Source organism: Xyrauchen texanus, chromosome 35, assembly GCF_025860055.1.
Source record: "Xyrauchen texanus isolate HMW12.3.18 chromosome 35, RBS_HiC_50CHRs, whole genome shotgun sequence".
Taxonomy (NCBI): Eukaryota; Metazoa; Chordata; class Actinopteri; order Cypriniformes; family Catostomidae; genus Xyrauchen; species Xyrauchen texanus.
The window spans coordinates 18969108-18995660 of NC_068310.1; the positions used below are offsets into that span (position 1 = coordinate 18969108).

Here is a 26553-nt window from a genome sequence, read left to right on the forward strand (position 1 = left end):
ACGAGACAGGAAGCAAGACTGATTAACATGACCAACAAACAAGACCGACTTGAATACACTCAAGACGAACTGGCACTGGACAGCACACACGAGGAGACTAAAATAGTCAGATAAATCAACAGGTTAACAAGACAGGGCAGGTGAGACCAATAAAATAACAATAGGCAAACAAGGAGGCGAGGTAAGACGTCAGACAGAGAGACACGAGGCGATACTGAAAAAAAACAAAGCCACGTGCTCTCATAAGACAACAAAACACCCGAATGGCATGAGCACTCATGCCAACTGACAAACAAGGCAAGGGAATTCATAGCAATGGTAAACAAAGCGATGCCACGCATTCTCACACTAAACAATATCTGAGCTTTTATTGCGAGGCAAACACCACAAGATGCACGCAACAGGACAAAAACAAGACAGGACAACTGTGCGAGAGTTCGGCCACACACAAACCTGAAATCTCAGACCGAAGTGACCAAACCTCAGCACAACGTGAAGAAAGCTCGTGACACAGGCGCACAGCGCAAAGCAAGAGCCAGACACAGAACATGGAGCATGAGTGTCCAGATCCCGACACAGACCGAAAACCAAACCAGACAGGGCAGTCAGGATCCAGGCACCATGCTCCGAACATGAAACAAAACAGACCAAAGAGCGCACGGCAGGGGATTCAACCAAAACAGTGTGCTCACACAAAGGCAGACAATGAAACACAAGACAGACATGGAACGATGAAGCCAGATGGTCCTATCAGACAAAAACCCAGTCTGACAGGACCGTGACAGGTCTAAACACCAATTTACTTCTTGGCTGAATTCAATGAATTCAAATTTAAAAGCTGAATGGTAGGCAGAATTGCAGGAAAGTGGAGTATGGACCTTGAAATTAATTGAAATTAATTATAATTTGTTGTTTGTGATTTTATATTTATTCAAGAAAGAAATCCAATCATATCCTTTGTTGCAAGCTCCAAAATAATTATGCATGCTCAAAGCTTACTGGAACCGCACCATAACAGATCCAGCAAATCAGAGCATGGAGTTTTGAAATTATACTGAGATCAGAGACTGGAAAATTAACATAAAAATGGCACTAATAACAAAACTACACAGATACAGCCCAAAACCCTGTGTCCATTCTGCATAAGAGGACTCAATTAATTATGCTTTATGAATAAAAGGTAGTCTAGCACAGACAATGCATCAAAACCCAGTACTCGAATGTTAACTAAAATCAGATTTTGCTGGCACAGACAAAGAAACATTGTTTTAAAATCAAACAGAATCACAATCTAATATTGACAGATCATTACTAGAGAATTCGTCTATTGATAGATCAACTGATATTGATACAATAAAGTGCTTGTGGAGGAAAACATATGGCCCAGTTGATCCAAACATTGATATCTTAGACCTAGGCCTATAGATGTTGTCTATGAAGATTATTTCAAAACAGGCCAGAGTTCAAAAAGAGCACATGTTCTAAGATGCATAAAGGCATTCCATTAAAAGCCATGTGCACACTTACACACACCTTGATCATATTCCTTGTCCAATCATTAACACATTGTCTCTGACCCACATTAGTGTAAGAAGAGCAGGGCACAGAGCCCACAGCTCCGGAAAATGAACTAGAGCTTGTGCCAGGGAAAAATGAAAGAAATGTCAGTAAACACAAGTCATGATATCTGTCACAATAAGCATTTGAATTCCTGGGAAATAGGGGACAGATCATATATAAATAATTATTCAGATCCTAATCTTACATTATGGAGTTATTAGTATTGGTTTGAACAAAAAGATAATTCCTCATCTTCATTGTATTATATGCAGATGACAATGTGAAGGGTGGTAGTGGCGTAGTGGCTAAAGCACAGGGCTGTTAATCAGATGGTTGCAGGTTTGAATCTCACAGCCACCACCATTGTGCCCTTGAGCGAGGCACTTAACTCCAGGTTGCTCCAGGGGGATTGTCCCTGTAATAATTGCACTGCAAGTCGCTTTGGATAAAAGTGTCTGCCAAATGCATAAATGTAAAGGAAATGAGTTAGTGAGGTTGACAGAAACTGTAGACAGATGAGGCCCTCCAGGGACAATCTCATAAGAATCTTTTGAAGGCTGTTTGGCAACCCTTTATCTAACCAGGCTTTCCAGGCACCAATCTTTAAAAAGTCACTTATGGAAATCACACACCTGAGACCTGTGTTATCATTTACACAGCATTCCACTCATGCTCTAAATTCTGACTCCAACACTGCTTTCTGATCCACAGAAAGAAGTTGTCAATAGACAAATATGCAGGTAATATCTTTGTATTACACAAGTTCACACTTCAGTTGAACAGACCATATTCTGTTGTTGACTCCCTCATGAACGCTAGCAGAAAATATCAATCTACGAATGATTTCAGAGAGATTATGTGTTTGTGAAGTTTCCTAATTATACAAAAACAGAGACAGCATACAGGTGCACACTGCCCTCTCCAACCTGGAAAAAAGGAACACATATATGAGAATGCTGTTTGTAGACTACAGCTCAGCATTCAACACCCTAGTTCCCTCCAAGCTTGATGAGAAACTCCGGGCTCTGGGCTTAAACAGCTCGCTGTGGAGCTGGATCCTGGATTTCCTGTCAGGCAGATGTCAGATGGTTAGAATGGGCAGCAACACCTCGTCATCACTGAACCTCAACACTGGAGCCCCACAGGGCTGTGTTCTCAGCCCACTCCTGTATTCCCTGTACACACATGACTGTGTGGCAACACATAGCTCCAATGCCATCATTAAGTTCGCTGACGATACGACGGTGGTAGGTCTGATCACTGACAATGATGAAACAGCCTACAGAGAGGAGGTGCACACTCTGACACGCTGGTGTCAGGAGCACAACCTCTCCCTCAACGTCAGTAAGACCAAGGAGCTTGTGGTGGACTTCAGGAGGAATGACAAAGAACACAGCCCCATCACCATTAATGGAGTACCGGTGGAGAGAGTTAGCAGTTTCAAGTTCCTTGGTGTCCACATTACTGAGGAACTCACATGGTCCGTCCAGACTGAGGCTGTTGTGAAGAAGGCTCACCAGCACCTCTTCTTCCTGAGACTGCTGAGGAAGTTTGGAATGAACCAGCACATCCTCACACGGTTCTACACCAGCACTGTAGAGAGCATCCTGACTGGCTGCATCACCGCCTGGTACGGCAATAGCACCGCCCACAACCGCAAAGACCTGCAAAGGGTGGTGCTAACTGCCAGAAACATCATCGGAGGTGAATTTCCCTCCCTCCAGGACATATATATCAGGCGGCGTGTGAAAAAAGCTCGGAGGATCATCAGAGACTCCAGCCACCCGAGTCATGGGCTGGTCTCACTGCTACCATCAGGCAGGCGGTATCGCAGCATCAGGACCTGCACCAGCCGACTACATGACAGCTTCTTCCCCCAAGCAATCAGACTTTTGAACACTTGATCTTTCACGATCAACAATCAGCACTGCACTTTATTATCATCTTGTATCACATATATTGTCAATATATTCAAAATTATTCTCCCCAATTCAACTACTGTGTATATATTTTATATACACTTACCCTTATTTTTATATTTTTATTGTATGTGTATTCTATATTGTGTGTGTAGAACGGACCAAGGAAGGGACGGAAACAGGCGTCAGCTTAAGGGGTAAGCTTTATTTCACTTAATTTACGTATATATAAATATGTCTATGACAGACAGGTATTCTTGGCCTTGTTGTCGGGCTCTCTCGATGCTCTGTGACTGCTGGCTTTTATCTGCTCTCCTCATGCTACTGCAATTAGACACAGGTGTTAGGCTTAATTTTAGCTCAGGTGTAAGCGCCCTTACCGCTTTTCTCTCCCGGACGGGCGCTTGACCACGCACCCGCTGCCACAGTGTGTATTGTTTACTGTAAATTGTATATTGTGTTGTGTAAGAATGTGTACATTTGTTATGTAAATTGTGTTATGTAAATATGTTGTTTATTGTAATTGGTATATGTCTCCTCACTGTCATGACTGCTATGTTATTCGGAACTGCACACAAGACTTTCACCTACTGTTGCAATTGTGTACACAGTAGTGTGACAATAAAGTGATTTGATTTGATTTGATTTGATTTGATTTGATTTGATTTTGATTTGAGGTGGAGTAGAAAGGAAAGATTTTAGGAGGAACCACAAAAGTGAACATTAGACCTGGAGATTAATGTACCACAGTAAATATAAAATCCAAGAGAGCTGCCTCACAGCTTCTCTACCCTCTAAGACCAAAAACATACTTTACTTTAAGCACACAAACACATGCTGAACATACTTACAGTAGGTGCATTCTTGTGTTACTGTGGCGGAAGTGATGCTATGCGAGGGCTGATCGCTTAAAGGCGAGCTCTGCATAAACTTTGCTCCATTATCTTTTTAAGCAACATTAACTGGTGAAAACTGTTCTAGTTTTGTTTGTTAAACTGTGCTGGGAGGGCAGGATGTTGACAAATTTTAAATTGTCAACCTCTCCAGTACAAAAAAAGATGCATCTCCACTGTACTCTATCGAAGGCCTTCTCCGCATCAAGAGATAGCACAACTTCTGCTACATCTGAACTAGGTATGTTAAGAACATTCAGTGCTGGGTGGTATGTTACATGACAAAATGCAATCAGTAACAATCTTGTAGATTAAATTTTTAGTAATCTAACCCGATTACTTTTGGATTACTTTCAACCTAATTCTATTTTATTTTATGTCACATGCATATGAGCAGGATAATCATTTTAACATAAAAGTACAAAGAGGAAGAACATTTGTTCCATTCTTTACTACTAACAAAAATAGCCTCACAAAAAGAGCACCCTTATGACATTTTTTTAAATGTACATTAATTAAATAAACATTAAATCTAACAGCAATGACAGTGGATGGCCAAAGTTTATAATTCAAAACACTGAGACATCAAGTTAATTTTAAGTGCATAAAAAATAGCAACATTATGAATCTTAAAGGAATAGTTCACAGAAAAATAATAATTTACTCACCCTCAGGCTATCCAAGATGTATCAGAGTTTCTTTCTTCATCAAAACAGAATTTGAGAATTTTAGGATTTCATTTCAGGTCTCCTACTCTAAAAAATGCATGTGAATGTACAAAATCTTTTGACGGCCCAAAATGCATATTAAGGGTGCATCAAAATAATCCACACGACGATATATTTTTAACTACAACTGTTTGCTTCTGTACATCTGTGTGACATGCGCTCATGAGAGGAATTATGTAAGCTCGTTGGTAAAGTCACGTGTCACGTGGAGGAGGAGTCAGCAAGCGCATCATTGTTTACAATTATTTTATTTTATATTGACTTGGACTGTTTTGGTTTTTGAACAGTGCTTGGTCTGTGCTCTGTGCAAGTTTCTATTGTAAACAATGCTCCTCCATGTGACGCGTGACCTTACCAACAAGTTTACATCATCCCTCTCATGAGCGCCAGTCACAGTGATGACGAGAATGACTTTGCCAGTTCAAAGCCTTCATCTAAAAACACTGAAACAAGACAAGGTGCAAGATATTATATTTTGAACAGCAAGTATATTCTAAAGGAGCAGAATATTTTAAAACAGTTGTGTCAAGTTTTATGCAGTGGACTCCATGGCATCAGCAGCAAACAAAATAGGCCTGTAACTACTACACATCAGTGGGTCTTTGTCCTTCTTATTTATCAAAGCAATTTGGGTAGTCTGGAAGGTTCCCCCAACCTGAGGTGGGTGTATGTGGAAGTGAGGGCATTGTCGAGCGCCCTTCTGGGGAGAGAGAGAGCAGTAAGAAGCTCCACGAGATGAATTGCTACTAATTACTGTTTCCATGTTTGCAGTGAGAGACAGGTGAGATAAAAGCAGCCCAGTCCTCAGAGAGAGGAGAGAGACAGACCAGAGTCTTTGTGTCTGTTCCCTGAGAGAGAGATAGTTTTGTTTGAGTGAAGCTGAAAAGCTTACTTTTATTTGAGTGAAGCTGAAAAGCTATTTCTGTTTATTAGTTAATAAAACAGACACACATGAACTGTGGAAACCGGCTCCCGCTTCCTCTTTATCTGCCCAACAAAAACCTTTATCAAAGAATTCTATTTCAGTCTTATTAGCTCCAAATCTATGTCTACCAATAAGGATATTAGCAACTCCGTAGAGCCATTAGAACTCCCTATATTGATGAGTGATTAAAAACACTTTTTTGACTCAGATATTACTTTGGAGGAGCTTGTTGAGGTAATTAAAGCCATTCCAACAGGTAAGGTACTGGGTCCTGATGGTTTTACAGCAGAATTGTTTAGATCTTATGTCACAGGACTCCAAATAAGTTTACACTGAGTCATTAAAGAAAGGTGAACTACCACCAACCATGACGCAAACCCTGATCAGTCTCATTCTTTAAAAAGATAAAGACCCAAATTAATGTAAAAGTTATCGTCCAATTTCCCTGATCCAGTTAGATGTAAAAATATTGTCACTTGACGCTGAGAAGGTGTTTGATAGGGTGTAATGGGACTATATAAGATTTTGGAAATGTACAGGTTTGGGAACACATTTATTGGATGGATTCAGTTACTTTAAAAACAACCGTTAGCGTCAGTGCAAACTAATGTATTAATTTCAGATTTTTCTCTTGGTAGGGGAAGTGGCAAGGCTGTCCTCTCTCCCCTTTATTCTTCTGTCTTGCCCTGGGACCATTAGCAGTCGCAATAAGAAAAGAGGATGATTTTCCTGGCATTGTAGCAGGAGGTGTAGTGCATAAACTTTACGAAGATGATCAAATATTATTTGTCTCCAACCATAGTAGATCCATGCCTAGCCTCTATAAAATTATTAATTAGTTCTCCAATTTTTTAGGATTCAAGGGGAATTGGCTCTTGCTCTGACAGCATATCGCCTTGCCACAGCTTTCCAACCTGGGGCCTTTCAATGGCCAAAGCAAGGCATTAGGTAGTTAGGCATTTTATTTCCAGTAAATTTGAGAGATTTATTTAGTTCATTTTGACCTATTAATGAAAAGGCTCTTGTTCGATGTGGAAAGGTGGGCTTTACTACATTTTTTTATGGCAGGAAAGGTCACATTTATAAAAATGAACTGTATCCCCAAATTCAATTATCTACTACAGTCTCTCCCTCTAGAAGTTCCTCTTTCTTATTTTAAACAATTTGATAGAATATCTAAGTCTTTTATTTGTAATGGTAAACAACCTTGGTTAGATTTCACTAAGTTGCATAGACCAATTGTCAAAGGAGGTTTAGACCTCCACAAAATTTTGTTTTATTACCATGTACTTATTACTCGTTTTAACATTAGACATCTGGTCCATTGGTCTCTTCCACCAAACAAAGACCTCCCTGGTACTACATTGAACAAGTAGTCCAAGCTCCAATCTCAACATTACAAAGTATTTCTATAAAATTGCCTAGAGAAGTAAAAATGCATCCCATTATTTCAGTATGAACAAAGTTTTCCCGTATGTTCAATTTTGATACTTACCTAAATGTTTCTTCAAGCATATGGCTGTATGCCAAATTCTGTATAAAAAGTACAGTTCCTTTTTCTGGAAAAAATGGATGGAGAGCGGTGTTGCTATACCTTCATGAAAACAGCGCTTTTAGATCATTTCAAAATGTAACACAGCAATTTGGTTACAGTTACAGTTACAATTACTGTTGCGCCATCTACTTTGTACTATTTTTGGTTTTAGTACACAGCACTCTAATGTTGCAGACACCTTCTGTATGGTGCTCATGACCTTTGGAAAGGGGCATGAAGCGTCTGTGTATTATTCCTTTTTGATTCAGAGTCTTGGTGATGTGACCTTAACAACTCTTAAGAGGTTATTGGAAAGACATTTGAACTTGGTATTGGAGGATGAGTAGTGGGAAAGAACAAAAAAAAAAATTTAAACATTGTCTAGGGATGCAAGGGTACGATTACGAGTCAGAAGAATACGAGTCAAACGTAGCCCACGCTCTGTGGTTCTGCGCTAAGATTCAAGAATCCTTTGTAAGTGTCCAGAATTTTATCTGTGAGGTTTTAGATACTCAAATTTCACTCTGCCCCAGACTATGATTATTAAGTGATGGGGCGGTTATTAAAGTAGGTGACAATTATACAACAAGCTGGGTCCAAACTAGTATAATGATTGGCAGACGGATAATTCTAAGAGGATGGAAGCCAACTGGTGCGCCCTCATTTCAAGAATGGTTCACAAAATTGGGCAGGGTGGCAGCATTTGAAAAGATGTCATATAAGCAGCTTGGCAGATTGGACACGTATGGTAAGAAATGAGACAGGTTTTTTATTTATCCTTTCTGGAAGGCTCTCAGTGAGGATCATGTAGAGAGAGAAATCTGTGGTAGTAATTATGAATTCTGTTCTTTGTAGAATTTTCTCTTTTTGTTTGTTGATTTTTGTATTTTGTCAAAATTTTTGGTTTGTTTTTATGTGTACATTGTGTAATTTAGGCTTTGACCACAGCAATGTTTGTTGAGGGACAGGGTGGGGTTGTGGAGGGGAAATAATGAGGGTTAAAGTTTATTCTGTATTTATATATATATATATATATATATATATATATATATATATATATATATATACACACATACACACACAGAGACTTTTTTTGTTTATTTTGCCATTGCTTTGTGAAGAACACAACAGACACCACCATCATGCAATCTTGTCATTTGAAAATTGAACAATATCTCATGAACTATTCCATTGGAATTCACTTGGAATATCTTGTCTCTCTCCTCAAACCCCCAATCACTCATTTCTCTCTCATGTTTTCTAATCACTCTGTGGCTTGCATGACACACACATGAAACCAGGCTTTACTCATATGTTTCAGATGAGAAGCATACTTGGCACCTACAAAGCGCAGAACGCGAGACAAATATAATAAAAATTGCTTTGGCAACTCAAAGTTTAGCTTTGGCGTCACCAAAAAATATTAAATAAAGGAAAACCAAGCCTGGTAAAGTGATGGAAAGCATTTTAATTATCCATAAATATTTTTTTTAAATTAGCTAAAAGATTGAGGATTTTTAGTTACCACAGCCGCTGATGTAATACGCAAATATTCCAATTTGCATGAGAAACTTTGATCGGATCTCTATCTGACCACAAGGAAGCCACATTTGACTTCAAAATGTAAATGCAATCCAGCAAAAGAATATCCAGATTCTATCAGATATGAAACAAATGTTAATGCAAGGTGTAAATGGGGCCTTATATTTGCTTTAATGCCACTTGAGAATGCAACGTGTACTTGCATTGAGTTATGTATTGTTATGAAGTTAAGCATACAGTAAATAATTCAATAAGTGCGTTCATGATCTTGCAAAGAGTATGTTTTTGGGCATTAGGTAGCATTCAAAGTGAAATAAAACCTAAAAAATGTAAACACACTACAAGCAACACTTAACAAGGTATCTTATAAGGGAGCATAATTTATTTTGCATTGGGGAGTGCAACTATTATGTCTAAAAATGCTGTCTATGTAAGCGGCTCACCAGGGTTTAGAACAAAGCAAGTGCTGCAATGATTTTCCATTTCGATTACATTTTTCCACTCATTCAATCTTTTAAGTGGATATGCATGGGATAAGCAGTAACTGATTGGCTGATGATAGAGTATTTAAGTAGCTGTATAAAATAAAATGATGTATAGACAATTGCACTGAGCTACAATGAGTATAATGGGCCAAACTTAATCTTGTTCATCCCCCCTGTCCCTCTCTCTCTCTCTGGCCTCTCCCTCATGTCACAACTAATGGTCATCCTCAGCACACTTTTTTCATTCCATTCTCGGTGAAGCGCACACAAAAATGAAAGCTCTCCATTTTCTCTATTCTTTCCAGTATTTCAGTATACATGTTAATGAACTCTTTACTATTCCATGTCATCCCCATCCAAACCATGCACTCACTCATACATTCTCCCAATCTATCATACAACTCTAAAACTTCTGTTTTATTCTGTTTTAGTAATGTTTAAGGTGTTCCTGATCTCTCAGTGTTGTACAAACACTGAAAGAACCTTTCTTTGCCTGTTTTAAGCATAGTTTGCCCCAGGTGTACTGTTTCCTCTCCATAATGCGTACACCTTTCATTATGAAACACAAAGACGCAAGGGCAAGCAAGCACAATGCCTCTGATTAATGCTCTTCAGAGAGTTAAAAGCCCAGGTAGTGATGCTAAAGAAGAGAAGGGGCAACAGGTTGGTCATGTTTTCATGGCTTAAGTCTAGCTTGTGTTGTGTTGAAAAGGGCTCTTGTTGGAGCTTCTGTGCAAGAGCTCCTGGGTGGGGGTCTGTGTGTTTGATCTTCACTTTGTTAAAGCAGCTTATCCCCTGTTCACATCACTGGAGAGTAGGACTTTGATAATCTTATAGGATTGTTTGTGTTGTCATCAGCTATTTATGATCCCAACTTAATCTTTTTATCTGATGTCTAGAAGGCAGAGTAATGGCCATCATACTCCAGTTTGTAAGTGAATTTGTTGAATGTACTAAAATTTGTGACTTACCCAGAAAGAGGAGACTGAAATACCTGACCATCATCATGGGTTTTCAAACAAACATGAGCAGCTGATTTCAAGGGGCCTGAAACACAAAGAAAAATATGAGAACATTCAGTATGTATAAAAAAATTGTAATTAAAATTTGTATTATATAAATGTATACTACAAATTGTAAATAAATATATATAAACCAAATATAGCAGCCAGGCCCCAACTCCATGTGCTTTGTGACTAAGTGTTAAACTGAAGAAGGAGAATTACGTGACATTTATCATGATCGCAAATGACTATAAAAACAATTTCTGTAATATTTAAAAAGTGATAATGTGAGGGGTTTTCAAAGTGTTAAAATTGCATGGACCTAATTCTCACATAAATGAATTGTTCATCAGACAAACATTAAATAGAATAATCACGAATGGTGTTTGAAATGCTCAATATTATAATGTGGTTTTACAGTGATGCACAAAATGCCCATTTCACAATCAATGAAAAAGAACCAGAAGGTCAGTGCATCTATTCCATTAGGCACAGACTATTGACAGTCAATGTTTAATGCATTAACAACTCGATGTGTCTTCCTAACATGAAATGAAACATGCTGTGCTGCATCCATCACACTAGTGCAAGTGTATAACCCAACTATACTGCAGTTGAGTTAGCAAAGCAGAAACTGTTATGAAATTAAACCAAATGGGGAAAACAACTGTGTGCAGCAACAAGAGTCGCAAATCCAAATTCAGACAACAAGATATCTGAAAATCCCATAAACTCGCAAAAGTGGTAACCTGCAATTCTTACCTTACAGAGCTATTTCTACTTGATTTCATTTCGTTTTTATTTTGTTGGTGTAGCCTAATGTAGGTTAAATCAGAATCATTTGATATGCAATACAGTATTTTTTTACTGGAATCAATCCCGTTAATTTAGACATTACACTATGACTTTACTTGATTTTCCATGTTGTCAGCACATATTCTGACATTACCAAATGAAGCTCATTTTAAGGTTACCTGGCAAAACTTTTTACAATGTATGACTGTGTACTGCTGTTCCACCAAGGGATGAATGCTGGGTCACAGGTCCTTTTTGCGATTGTTTACTGACTGTATACATTAAAGAAAATGTTATCCAAGTACCCATCTGTGTAGGCGTTCCTCCTTACGGACACCGTGTTACCTTTTTAGACCACTTTGAAAACTCATTAAATCAAGAACAAATTATAGAAATTAATGCAACATAAAATTAATGGAAATAAAGATGTAACAATGAAAACATTTTTATAGTATATTACACTAAATTAACATCAAACATTACAATCTAGTGAGAAACTAGTAAAGTATTGTGAACACTGTTTTTGAGGGGACCATGAGTGTGTGTGAGCGAGCTCAAGAGAGGAGCACTGGGCCCCTGGCTGCAGGCTCTTCAGTCTGCTGGTGAGAGGAATGACAGGTCAGCTCCATCACACAATACCACAGCCTCAGTTTCCCACATAGACTCCGCTTCGGTACCACAACCACTTCACATTTCACTACCACACTACTCGTCTCATAGTTACTGAACTATTAGAGAGAGCAGATTTTGATCACAGATATGATATCAGCAAATAAGTACAAACCACATAGACCTCAAAATTATTTAACAACATAAGCCTAAGGTCTTCAAAAATATCACATAATGTCAGTTGGACTGACATAAGACATAAAAACGACACCTAACTAATACAAAGATTTACTGGAGTGAAACCACAACATAAAAATAGTTTTTCTGGTAACATTAAAAAAAAGTGCTTTACGTGGTAACATCAGAATTAACTGGCTTTTAACAAAATTCCTTTTAATAGGTAAGATAAAGTGGAAATAGATCACTTTGTTATTCTAAAAATGTTCTTCATGTGGTATTATAAGTTAACTGGTTTAATTCAAGTAAAAATATTGTTTAACATCACTGAATCAACCGGAGTACTTTAGGTTAGCTGCAATTGTTACCTTAAGTAGCAATTTCTTCCTGATCTTACATTTAAAAATGACTTCAGTTATATAATTAGGTCGATTCAGTCATATTAAATCATATACTTCACTTATTAAATTATATTCTTTTTAATATAACCTTTTACATTAGATGTTATAGCATGAAGCATATATTTTAATTTACATTGCAAAACATTCTTTACAGTGTTCAAGCAATTTTTATATACTTTATGATGCTGAAAACATTAAGAAAAGGTCAATTCAGAGAAATTGAAAGAAAATGGGAAGAAATAATTGTAATACGGAACAGAAAATTTAATTACGTAAAGAAATGTAGCATTCCTTAACATGTGTCCAGACAGTATATCACGGGACAGTGAGGTATGATGCCTCAAAGATAAAGAGCACAACATGACACTGACAAATCAAAGATGGGGGACAAAAGCCATGCACAGATAAAGTGGGTAACCGGATGAAGCCAGAGGAATTACAGAGGACAGAGTCAAAATTGGAGATAAAACTAGCATAACTGACCTGTGCATCGGCTGCTTCTGAATAGACCAATAAAAACAGAAAACGCTCTCTGAAATTTTATGAAAAGAATTATATTAAAAGAAGAAATATTTACTCACGAAATCACACAAGTTGATAAAATCCCTCTGTACAGGGAGGACCCTTTCTCAGAAAGGTTTCCTTTCAAGTGTGTAGGTGTGTGTATGAATGATGGACTCAGTGTATATAAAAAATGATTGGGAGTGTGCAAAGTTTAGCACAAAAAAACTTTACATGCACAACTGGCCTTTCCGGACAAAAACAGAATGAACGGCATAAGCCAATCAGAGTGGACAGTACATGGTTCCCCTGCCCTATCCACCCAGTCACCACAGCAATGGGGTGAATGGAGAGCGATTCTTATTCAAATGCAGCTGTCACTCTGAAAAGCCACTGTATGAAAGGAGGAGCTGGTCTCTAGGCTGACGGAATGCACTGAACCATTCTTCAGGGGGACGTTGAGCTGGTTAAGGGCTTCAGTGGGGAGGGCAGTGATGCCTTGGCTTTATCTGACCATACACCCCCTTCCCTTTCAACCCTCTGCCCTCTAAACTCACAAAATACCTGAAAGAGATGCATGAACTGAAACTGAGGGAGTTTCAGTGCAATTTGTTATAAATGCATCTCAGCAAAGTAGTTGATTTTTTTTTTCATCTAATTATTAACCACTATACAAATGATGAATTTCCATCACACCATGAGGGTTTTTGTTTTTGTAGCTTTCTAGTATTTTTATATACATACATAAAACTGAAATACTTTATAAGTGCACATTCCTATACTTTGCTCTCAAAGCAGATTTAAATAAGGCCTTGTAATGATTATGAAAGTTATTGTACTTTCATTAAGGTGTCTCACAAAAGTCTGAATTAATACAGATGAAATGAATAATCAATATTAATGCATAATATATGAACTCAATTAAAGGAGATTGTTAGTTATCATGGCCACAGCTGAGACAGCAGCTAATTACTATTTGTGCAAACATCAACCAGAGTAAAGGCCAACCGAACCACAAACTACAAAGCCACACTTAGATTGTCAGTAGGCAAATCTTTACCTCATTTAGTTGAGAGTGGAATGTCATTATATACCATCTCTATTACTCTGTTATTAACCATGCCACTTGTAACTTAAAGTATAAGCTAAATGCCTGAAAAATGTATCCATTTATTTTCAAGAGAAGTAAATAATTCCAAGCCAGCATCACCTGACAGGTATTTGTTATCCAACTCATTCCCTTACTCCTTATCAGACAGAAAATAACATATAGAAAAATATGCTGTTCAGGGTTCCTCTCTTGTCTTTTATATGCCCAGCAAACATAAGACATCTGTTCTCAACAAACCAAGTACAACGGAGATATATTCTATCCTGGGACAAGGGTCATAGTGTAAGCTTACCTTCCTAATGGGAAGAGATGTGACATGTTTTATCAGCATTGAATCAATTAATGTGAAAGAGCTGAAATTGCATGTAACTACAGAGCTAATTTGACAGATCTGGTTTCAGTGCAATAGCTCAACCTCATGAGATCCAGCTGAAATTTAAGAACTTACGAACTTTAGTGAACTGGAGCTTAGTGATATTCAGTGTACCTCAATGAGCATATCTCAGTGAGCATTAAACATTAATATAACAGCTGTATCAAACAAATGGACATGATATTGATTTGACTGGAAATGTATTTCAATGACTAAATAATACACACAGAGATTTTATATCAAGCCAGGTTTACCACACAAAAGTAAATGTACATTTCCTTGTCCCAAGCCACTTTATATTCCTAAAAACAAACACCTAAATACAAATTGAGAAAGAAGAACATGTGCTGTTTGCAATGCCATATGAAAAAAATCTCAGCATCAGGATGGGTTATTAGTTTTAAAACACTAAAATAAGCTAAATGTGAATATCTAAAGAGTCTGCAAGATTCTTTTTAACCAGCTTTGTCCAAAAAAGCACATATAAAATACACAAAATGCTGACAAACATGCAAACTCAACCTGGCAAGGTGACAGGGCCCGTGACATCACCGGAGGGCCCACACAAAGCACATACACGAAATACAAGACAGACAGGGTGTCATGATGTCATGGCCCTCGTCAGACAAAACCCAACCTGACAGGTTGACAGGACCATGACCTCACCGGAGAGTGCTCACACGGTGGTACACAAAAGACAGAGACAAGCCGATACTGTCACGGTCCCGTCAGGCAGAACCCCAACCTGACAAGTTGGCCGGACAGCTCTTGGTTTATTGGTTCAAGACTTTCAAATTATTAATAATCTATCGGTCCGAGAAAAAAAAAAAAAAAACACCTGCTTTTGGATAAAAGTTTCTGCTAAATGATTAATTGTAAATTGACTTAAGATGCATTTTTGGTGTCCCGAAATGCAAATCCATCCTGAATGCATCTGTGACCAAAGCGAAGCGCCATCCAGCTCCTTTCAATCAACCGCTGCTTTTAAACAAGAGTTTTAAGCCTTTCCGGTTGTGTTCAGCCTTAAAAAGAAATAACCGTTCGATCGTAAAATTAAAAAAAGAGAATGCATACACAAGCAAAGGAACTTAACGGATCTTCTTCAGTGTTTCTGATATCAACATGCAGAGACACAGATGGAAACACACATAAGTGTAGCTCAGGATAATACTAAAACAAATGTTGAGTTTGTGCTTAGATACAATTTCAACTGCATCTGGGAGAAACAGCGCCATTTTTGCTCACAATTTCTTTGTCTTTTATAATTTTTGTTGTGGTTTATTATCGTGCAGTAACACACTGAAATGACATGATTGATTTGCTGTATGTCGTCATGAAATCAAGAGACCATGTTCTTGATATCTGAACACAAATGGTCACTGGACATGCATTAGAGGTGCATGGCAATACCAGGTGGAAACAGAGCCTAAGTGTCTATGCCAGTCTGGTCTCATGACATTTACGTGAACATGACAACATTTTTGCAATTAAAAATATATATGTGCTGTATAACACATTTGGCTGCAGTTTTACAGTGAAATGTCCAGCTGGGGGCACCAAAAGCAAGTAAGATGGTGTCGTATTCAGACGACAGTTTTAAGGTGAATTTTAGATGAAACAAAATTTAAAACCCCCCAACCTACATTTTTTGCCTGAACCTAACCAACAGTGATTTTAAATATAAATAGACATTTAAAGAAGACATGTTTAACAAATCAATGCCTAAACCTAAAAAGTTAAATTTCTGAAGCAATAATGGCATTTCGTGCTGCTTCTATAACTTTGTCGTGTCACATGTCAGCATGAGGTCATGGCTGAACTTGAACCGTGGTCCTCCGACTCCAAGTCCAACGCAAGAACTGTGCAAGTTAATCCTGTTGGAATAAGTGTATATATATGTAGGTGGATATGTCTGTAATACAAGCATTAAAATGTATTGTTTTTCGAAAGATGCATTTCAGTAAAAGTGAGTCGATATCATAAAATAGCAGGTTCTGAGTAAATAAGTAATTCTAAAGTCATAATCAGCCATTTAATCAGCCATTTAAGTCATGATTTGAGTGAAAGTTAATAAAACACACAGTTGTTGTAGTGCTTCTAGTGTTCATTTCAGCTGGAAACTGCAGGGAATTGTACCTGGAGACACTTATAACAAGTTTTTGAAAACTTTATATAGAGTCACATTTTCACTATGAGACCAGGTTGGTCTGTGCTCTGTATGTATGCATTGCCCTCCTGCAGTCCCACGTCCTTCTGCATGGACACACACAACACATAATTTAAATTCAAATAAACTGACTGATCTCAGATAAGAAAACTCTGGGCTGTTGGGTTAAACTTTCATGTGACAAAACAACACAGAGTTTGTCTTTGGGAGAAACGCCAACAAAACTACATCTGGTAGAAAGAAAACTCTTTTTCTTTTTCTTTTTTTACATCGATACCTGTGTTTGAGCCAAAAGATGCTACAATTTTATTCTTATGCCATATTTAAAATTGTAGGGACTTTTCACGATACAGCATGCTGTTAAACACAATGACCGCAGACGAGGACATAGGGCTATTATTTTCTTAGAAATCCCATTTTTCTAAATACACATTGTTCCAAATCAGCTGTAATGTCTCAAAACACAAATAACCAAAAATCCTGGAAACACAATAAAAATTTTAATTAAAAAAAATCTGACTTTCTATAGCTTTGTATTATTAAAAATTTCACAATGTATTCCATATAGTTCAACAAAAATATTTTGGGGAAACTAGTTTATCTAGACCTTTTTATTTATTTATTTTTGCATGTATATTAGGTGCTACTAGTTACAAATCAAAAAGGGAAATGGAAAATGCACACAGCAGTCACGCTTGGGTCTCAGGAGGTTAAAGGAATAGTTCGCCCAAAAATGAAAATGTTCTCATCATTTACTCACCATCATGCCATCCCAGATGTGTATGATTTTCTTACTTCTGCAGAACAAAATTTTTTTACAAATATATTTACAAGAATATTTCAGCTCTGTATGTCCATAGTTAATTGGTGCCAAAATTTTGAAGCTCCAAAAAGCACACAAAAGCATCATAAAAGTAATCCATATGACTTCAGTGTTTTAATCCATAATTTCAGAAGTAATATGATCAATTGTAATGAACTGAGGAAGTGGGAGAAGGCAGAAGGGTGATTGGGATCCAAATGCAGTTTATTGAGGAAAAACACGAAAACAAACAAACGCTGGAACAAATAAAAAGTCCACGATGGGAAAACATAGGCTAAGTGCTGGGTAAGACACAGGAAGGGGTGCAGGCAGACAACTTCCACGAAGGGGAGGGTAGTCCTCGAACGGGCGACACAACAGGGAAAACACGAACGGCTGGAGGCTGCAGGGAACAAGAACAAAGGGCATACAGAGCATAGACAAATACGAGAACGAGCATAGAACGTCACCATGAAACACGAAACGTTAACGCACAACAATGGGAAGGGAAAACAGCGGGGTTTAAATAAAGAGACACAGTAATGACGAAATGACAGACAGGTGTGGACAATAACAGGGCCGGAAACGATGGGAAGAAGGGAAGTATAGTTTTCACAAAGACGCGAAACACTGTGCAGGTGACACGAAACATGGTGCGGGTGACACGAAACCGTGACATAATCCCCCCTCAAAAGGACCGGATTCCAGACGGTCTTAAAATGAGCAAAAGAAACAATAAAAAGGAATGAAGAACCCAGGAGAGAGGGGGTAGACTGGGGGGAAAACAGACAGACCAGGGGGAGAACAAGGGGCACAAAGACAGTTCACGGGGGTGCAAGGGGTGCTGAGACAGGCCAAGGGGGCAATTAGGCAGTCCACGGGAGGCAGGCAGACCAGGGAGGTCGAGAGGGTAGACAGGCAGACCAGGGAGGCCGAGAGGGCAGGCAAGCAGTCTATGGGGGTGTGCGAAGGGGACCGGGTCCGGCGGCCTGGGGGGCGTCAACCGGGCAGGGGCAGGTTCAGGAGGCCTGGAAGGCGGCCACAATGTGGGGATAGGCCTGGGGGGCTCAGGAGCTGGCCACGAGGCGAGCACCAGATTAGGAGGTCTGGGAGCGGGCCGTGGGGCAGGAGCTGGTTTGGGTGGCCTGGGAGCTGGTCTCTGAGCAGGGGCCGGTACAGGAGACCTGGGAGGTGGCCGCAGGACAGAGGCTGGCGGAGCCGTGTGAGGCGGAGCCAAGGAGGACTTCGGAGGCGGAGCCGTAGAAGACTTGGGAGGTGGCGCCGAGGGAGGCGTAGGCAGGGCCGTGGGGGGCTCAGGAGGCGGAGCCGTGGTAGGCGGGGCCAAGGAGGACTTCGAAGGCGGAGCCGTAGAAGACTTGTGAGGTGGCGCCAAGGACTGCTCAAGGGGCGACGCCGAGGATGGCTCAGGAGGCGGAGCTGGGGAAGGCGCCGGAGGCGGAGCCGAGGGAGGCTTCGGAGGCCGAGCCGGGAGAGGTGGGAGAGGCGGAGCCGGGAAGGACCTAGGAGGCGTCGGAGGTGAGGCTGAGGGAGTCTTCGGAGGTGGAGCGGGGAGGGGCGCCGGAGGCGAGGCTGAGGGAGGCTCCGGAGGCGGAGCCGAGGGAGGTGGCGCCGTAGGGGCCTCTAGAGGCGAGGCCCTAGGAGGCTCTGGAGGCAGAGCCACGGGAGGCTGAGCCGTAGGAGGCGGAGCCGTAGGAGGCTCGGGAGGCAGAGCCATGGGAGGCTCGGGAGGCGGAGCCGTGGGAGGCTGAGCCATGGAAGGCGGAGCCGTGGGAGGCCCGAGAGGCGGAGCCGTGGGAGGCTCGAGAGGCGGAGCCCTGGGAGGCTCGAGAGGCAGGGCCCTGGGAGGCTCGAGAGGCTTGAGAGACTTGAGGGGCGGAGTCCTGGAAGGCTCGAGAGGAGGAGCCCTAGGAGGCTCGAGAGACTTGAGAGGCGGAGCCCTGGAAAGCTCGAGAGGCTTGAGAGGCAGAGCCCTGGAAGGCTCGAGAGGCGGAGCCCTGGAAGGCTCGGGAGGAGGAGCCCTGGGAGGCTCGAGAGACTTGAGAGGCGGAGTCCTGGAAGGCTCAAGAGGAGGAGCCCTAGGAGGCTTGAGAGACTTGAGAGGCGGAGCCCTGGAAGGCTCGAGAGAAGGAGCCCTGGAAGGCTCGAGAGAAGGAGCCCTAGGAGGCTCGAGAGACTTGAGAGGCGGAGCCCTAGAAGGCTCGAGGGGCTTGAGAGGCGGAGCCCCTAAGGCTCGGGAGGAGGAGCCCTGGGAGGCTCGAGAGAAGGAGTCCTGGGAGGCTCGAGGGGCAGAGTCCTGGGAGACTCCAGAGGCGGAGCCCTGGGTGGCTCGGGGGGCGCTGACTCTTGGACGGACATGGCTACTGGCACAGGGACGGTCAAGACCACTGGCGCTGGCTCTTGGACGGACATGGCTACTAGCTCAGGGACGGTCGAGGCTACAGGCGCTGACTCAGGGACGGTCGAGGCTACAGGCGCTGGCTCACTGACAGCCGAGACGACAGGCGCTGGCTCACTGACCTCTAAGGCGACAGGCTCTGGCTGGTTGACCGTGGTATGCACTGGCTTGGGTTCGCTGGGCGCTGAGGGCAGAGCCACGGGGGGTTTAGGACACGGGGCTGCGGCAGGCGGAGGCTGGAGAGCAGAGGCCGTTCCCCTTCTCCTCTTCCTCCGGGCTGATGCGACTGGCAACGTTGGAACGCTGTTCCTGGTTGGCGTGGCTTCAGGCTCGCTGGCCGTGGCTGGCAAGGGCACAGGCTCGCTGACCGTGGCTGACGAGGGCTCAGGCTCGCTGACCGTGGCTGACGAGGACTCAGGCTCGCGGACCGTGGCTGACGAGGGCTCAGGCTTGCAGTCCGTGGCTGACGAGGGCTCGGGCTCGCAGACCGGGGCAGGCGTGGGCTCTGGCTCGCAGACTGGGGCAGGCGTGGGCTCTGGCTCGCAGACAGGGGCAGGCGTGGGCTCTGGCTCGCAGACCGGGGCAGGCGTGAACCGGGAGGTGGAAGCCCGTCTTCTCTTCCTCCTCCGGGTTGATGCAGTGGTCCGCGTGGGCTCTTGGGGGGGCGACTGGTGCGGGGGTTTGCTCGCTGACAGGTGGGGCTGGTGCAGCAGGGTGCACCAGGGACGGCTGGAGAGTCTACACTGTGGGTGGTGAGGTAGGGTCCTCCTTTGTCACGCCCACAGTAAACGGAGAGCCGCACACCAGTAGGGTCACCTCCAGGAAGTCGCAGAGGGTCCAGCCGTGCATCGCCTGAGGCAACCGCTCCTTCAGCGAAGGGTTCAGGTTATCCTTGAAGAAAACCACCAAGGCAGAGTCCTGGAAGTCGGTGAGGTTTGCCAGAGCAAGGAAGTCTTGGATGTGGTCTTCTATGGGACGGTCCCCCTGTCGCAAACAGAGCAGCCGGTAGTTGGCCCGTAAAACTGCTGGATCCATTTTGGTCGTGCGTTCTGTAATGAACTGAGGAAGTGGGAGAAGGCAGAAGGGTGAATGGGATCCAAATGCAGTTTATTGAGGAAAAACACGAAAACAAACAAACGCTGGAACAAATAAAAAGTCCACGATGGGAAAACATAGGCTAAGTGCTGGGTAAGACACAGGAAGGGGTGCAGGCAGACAACTTCCACGAAGGGGAGGGTAGTCCTCGAACGGGCGACACAACAGGGAAAACACGAACGGCTGGAGGCTGCAGGGAACAAGAACAAAGGGCATACAGAGCACAGACAAATACGAGAACGAGCATAGAACGTCACCATGAAACACGAAACGTTAACGCACGACAACGGGAAGGGAAAACAGCGGGGTTTAAATAAAGAGACACGGTAATGACGAAATGACAGATAGGTGCGGACAATAACACACTGACAGGGCCGGAAACGACGGGAAGAAGGGAAGTGTAGTTTTCACAAAGACAGTGAAACACGGGCGGACAACAAGGAAGACATGACAGGGAGTGAGATAGGCAAAACGGAAAACATGGGGCGGACAACAAGGGAGCGTGACATGGAACATGGTGCGGACGACACGAAACATGGTGCAGATGACGCGAAACATGGTGCAGATTACGCGAAACACTGTGCAGGTGACACGAAACATGGTGCGGGTGACACGAAACCGTGACATCAATACAGATCAATATTTAAGTCCTTTTTGTTGCTAGAAATACTTCTCCCTGCCCAGTAGGGGGTGTATGGATGAAGAATGTGAATCACCAAAAACAAAAGAAGAAGAATGTTAACGTTAAAGTGGAGATTGACTGAGCAGGGAGGAGAATTGTAAAAAAAGGACTTAAATATTGATTTTATTGAGTTTCTCACTAACACCTATCATATCACTTCTGAAGAAATTGATTTAACCATTGGAGTCATATGGATTGATTTTATGATGCCTTACGTGATTTTTAGAGCTTAAAAATTTTACCACCCATTCACTTGCATTATATGGAGATATTCTTCAAAAAATATTTATTTGTGTTCTGCAGAAGAAAGTCATACACATCTGGGATGACATTAAGTGTGAATAAATTATGATAGAATTTTAATTTTTAGGTGAACTATTCATTTAATGCATGATACTCTTAGTATGTGCTTTTTTCTTTTTTTGTTGTAAGATGGAACTTGAATTTCAGTGCAGGACAGCTGCAGGCTCTGGCCCTGTATTCACTTTCTATTGTACTTAAGGCCTTCTACCACCAGGCAGTGATGTGCACAGACCTTAGGATAAAAAAGGGCACCGATCTTTATTTATTTCTTTATTTTTTATTATTAGTAATTATAAATACATAACTAATTTATTTACTTTTTGAGTATTTATCCATGTGACAGGGCACAGGGCGGGGCCGGGTTGTTATTCTACACACCCGGCCCCTTATCAGGCTAATCAAACCTCTGAGAGGAATAAAGGCCGACTGCGGACAGTGGTGCGAGGGAGAGAGAGCGTTTACGGGAAGCTGTACGACACCTATGTGTGTTTGTGTCTTTTTGTTTAATTTCTTTATTAAAAATATTATTTATATTGTCAAGCCTTTTCTGGCCTCCTCCTTTCCCTTAATCACTTTACACTGGTGCCAAAATCCGGGAAGGAGGAGGGATATGCCATAGTGGAGTTCTCGCAATCCAGGAAGGAGGAGGGATACGCCGTAGTGGAGTTCTCGCAATCAGGGAAGGAGGAGGGATATGCCGTAGTGGAGTTCTCGCAATCCGGGAAGGAGGAGGGATATGCCGTAGTGGAGTTCTCGCAATCCGGGAAGGAGGAGGGATACGCCGTAGTGGAGTTCTCACCTCCTTCTTGCCATCTACACTCCCTTTACAATACATTTTCTTGTATATACAGTATCTACTGTGCATGGGAGGGCCTTTCCACAAGACCTTTAGCGAAGGGTACATTCATACAGTAATGTGATGTTTCCTTCAGAAAACCCACAGCAAAGGCTCTACAGTTTGGAGTGAGTATAGGGCATAGGGAGGATCACTTGCGATAGGAATCCACCCCCGATCTGCTGTAGTGCACGCTCTTATATGCATCTCCGCTTAATTTTCTTTGATACGCCCGCAATTTACAAAGAAATCTCATATTAACACTTCTCATATTAAATCTCATTATTACTGTTATTGTGAGATTATGAAAATATTTTAATTTTGTTTAACGATTTTAATTAAATTATTACAATTTCTCCCCATTTTCTGGATGCCCAAAATGGCACCTTTAGATTTGTGCTCAAAAGGGACATGTGCCCCTGCTGCGCCTGTTCTGTGCACATCAATGTCACCAGGATTAGACTCTAACCAGACAACCAGAATGCTCTCACATGAGTCCCACTCCCTCCAGCCTTTCCGGAGTACAGGACCAAACAGTAGCCAAATGTAAACTTAAACTCTCACTCAGGGCTTTATCTCACCCGTAGAGTCACAATAAATTATAAAGGAAACTCTCAAAAGTAAGTAAGTGTAACTAATTAGTGTAATTATCTATCAATTAATTACACTAATGTGGTTGATTATTCTTCAACTGATGATGAACTGCCAATTACTCAATTGAGGAACATCAAATGTTGTGTTTGGTGATCATACATGCAGTCAGTGAAATCACTATAATTAAACACTACTATAGGGCACATTATAGCTGTGTCACATCTGAGACAAAGACAAACTGTAGGCTCATCGAAGGTGTGGAAGCATTTAACTTGAAACAGAGTTAATGTTCACTGCAAGTACTATGATAGTGTGTAGAAGTACAAACCGACAACACATACTGTGATATGCAGGATCATCTAAGACTGGGGTTCTAAATGGGGGTGGTACTGCCGTTCAAAGAATTCCAGGGGGCGCTAAGAGCAAATTAGCAGAGGGGTGCGTAAAGTTACAAATGGCGGAAGTTTATCAGTCATGTTAATCAAATCTAACGACAAGTTCCTGTTTGCATAAAAAATTTTATCTAGACTCCATTATACGTGTTAGTATGCATTCAAACCGCATTTCATCTGACTCTGAAGTGTAGCAACGCATCTGAAGTATCTGGTTTAGCAGAATCAAATAGACAGGTGAAGCCACAACCTCCACTAATGCACCTGTATGGCTCTGAAGTTGGATATAGCTCAATGCACAGAGATGCGCGAGTGCAAAGCAGGTCACAAACCGGTCTCAAGCTCCTAAACGTGCACCTCCTATCATTGAAGAGTTGCTAAAACAAGTGAGAAGCAAGGCGCGAAATGCAAAAACAATTTGAAATCTGTACAGAATTCTAAGTCGCCATCCTTGAATTTACTATAGTAACATTAAATGCAGAAGATTCATAATACATACTATCGTATCACTACTTCAGCTCTATTAAATTTGTCATAGGCTACATTAGGGGAGTTAGGGAATATAATACATTTTTGTAACAACTTTAATATGTTTATATTTTGTATTTATTGTTTTTACCTGTTTAGAGTAGGCCTACTGTTTGAAATTACAAAAATGCAATCATTTTTGTCAATTCAAGAAATCACGTTACATCTAACCACGGTAGTGAAGGAGATCCATGCTTCCTTGGTCTTGTTACATATACCACTGTTAAAACTATACAAATAAATAAATACATAAAAATTTTCATAAGGACAAATGCAAAATGCACTATTTTTTAGATGAAATCAAAATGCATAAATCCCCCCCCCCAAAATTATAATAATAATTATAGGCTAAAATATTTGTGTTAGATACAGATGTTATAGATAACCTTACTGTTGTTGATACCAGTAAATTTAAAACTACATTCAACTCAAAATCAATGCTGTAATGTAGAATGAGCAGTTCAGTGGAACAAAATATGCAATATTATTGGTCATTTCACTTGTCTTTGAAATATAATAACAATACCACTTTTATTATTAGTTTCAGTCTTCGCATTTTAATTTGATAGGCCCCAGATGTAGCCCTATGGGAGAATATACAGGACTATTTTCAAACCAAATTGCAAATTGTATTTGTAACTGCGTTTTCGATTTTTGGACCTATAAATTGTGACATATTCCAAATGCAATTGCAAATTGCATATTAACATTTGCATTTTAATTTACACAAATGTACAAAGACTGCCAAAATTCAATTTGAAAAGCAGTCCATTTACCCGTGCATTTAAATATGTCTCAAGATTTATGACCCTGTCATTTTGAAAAAGCCATTTGAATTACCCTGTTTGCTATTTTACTTCTTCGGCGTTCCGTAAGGAGCCTGCCAAAATTAAAATGGAATCACAATTGCACTTGCATTTCCGATGCCTTACACAGACACCTGTCAATCAGTATTGGGGGTGGGAGTTTATACTGTAGGGCATGTTTGTAATTGGAAGTGACGTCAATCACAATCGCCACATTTTAGAGCTCCTGCAGCCATGCTGTCGATGGCCAAGAAGGAGATGTGCGATTGTGTATATTATTCAAAGTTTCCACTATGGATGGAAAATTAGGATGAAAGACACATGAAGACTCTCTTAAAAAAATAAACGCTAGTAATAAGACAGCTTCAAGGCATGTAACAAGTACGCAATGCAATTTCCAATTTTAGTGATAATCTTGTATTCAGCGAAAGGCTTCTCATCTGCACTGCGATATTGTCATGCTGCGATTAAAGATTCTGCGTGAGTGTAACAGAACCAGTTCGCGCTAATGATATGCTCTGCTATCTGGTGTGCACATGCAAAAACCGGGCTTCCCTCGATATTGTGGTGTGCAGACCTCAAAACTAATGAGACCTTTTCTAGTTTAAAGTGGAGGAAGTCAAGTTAAACCTCTCAAACATTAGACAGCCCCGACATGCCAAACAGCACTGAAAATGAAAACAGCAACACTAAAAAATTATAAAATTGAATTACACATCATCACCTTTACAAAAGTGTTTTTTTTTACGAAATTGTATAGTTATATGAAATAATCTATAGGCAGAATCTATTAGACCTAATTTTTAAATCAACAATGGCAGTGGTAGTTAAAGTTTCAAAATGTGTTTTTGCTAGTATTTTTTTCATAAATAGTATTTCATTTATTATTATAATTTTTATTTAAGACTAGCTACATTGACATAACCACGGTGTTATGTAGGATGTGGGAAGCAGGAGAAGGCAGACAGGTGGTTAGGATCCAAAAGCGGCTTTATTATAAATAACAAACAATTAAACACAAAGAAAAGTCCACGATGGGAAAAACTAACACTAACACAAAAAAAAAGAACACACAACTGAAGAACATAAACGAAGGGCAGGAAACGGGGCATAGGAACGACATGTAACCATACAACGAACGACAAAGGAAAAGGAAAACAACAGGGTTTAAATACACAGACACAATGAAGACTAAACAAGACACAGGTGAGAACAATAATGAGTGCAGGCAGTGAGGGAGGTCGGGAATTGTGGGAAATGTAGTTTTATACACAGACAGTGAAACACGGGGCGGACAACAAGGAAAACGTGACATGGAACGTGATAAATGACAAGTGAAACAGAAAACACGGGGCAGACAACACAGGAACGTGACA

The 26553-nt window shown here is 41.2% G+C and overlaps 1 protein-coding gene across 1 annotated transcript in view; it reads right to left on the reverse strand.

Annotated features, from left to right (window-relative positions):
- LOC127628847 (laminin subunit beta-2-like) overlaps window positions 1-26553 on the reverse strand; it is a 77341-nt gene that overhangs the window by 45694 nt on the left and 5094 nt on the right. The window contains exon 2 of the mRNA XM_052105786.1: window positions 10558-10633. Coding sequence (XP_051961746.1) covers window positions 10558-10594 — 37 coding nt within the window. The 5' untranslated portion in view covers window positions 10595-10633. The remainder of the gene's footprint in view (window positions 1-10557; window positions 10634-26553) is intronic.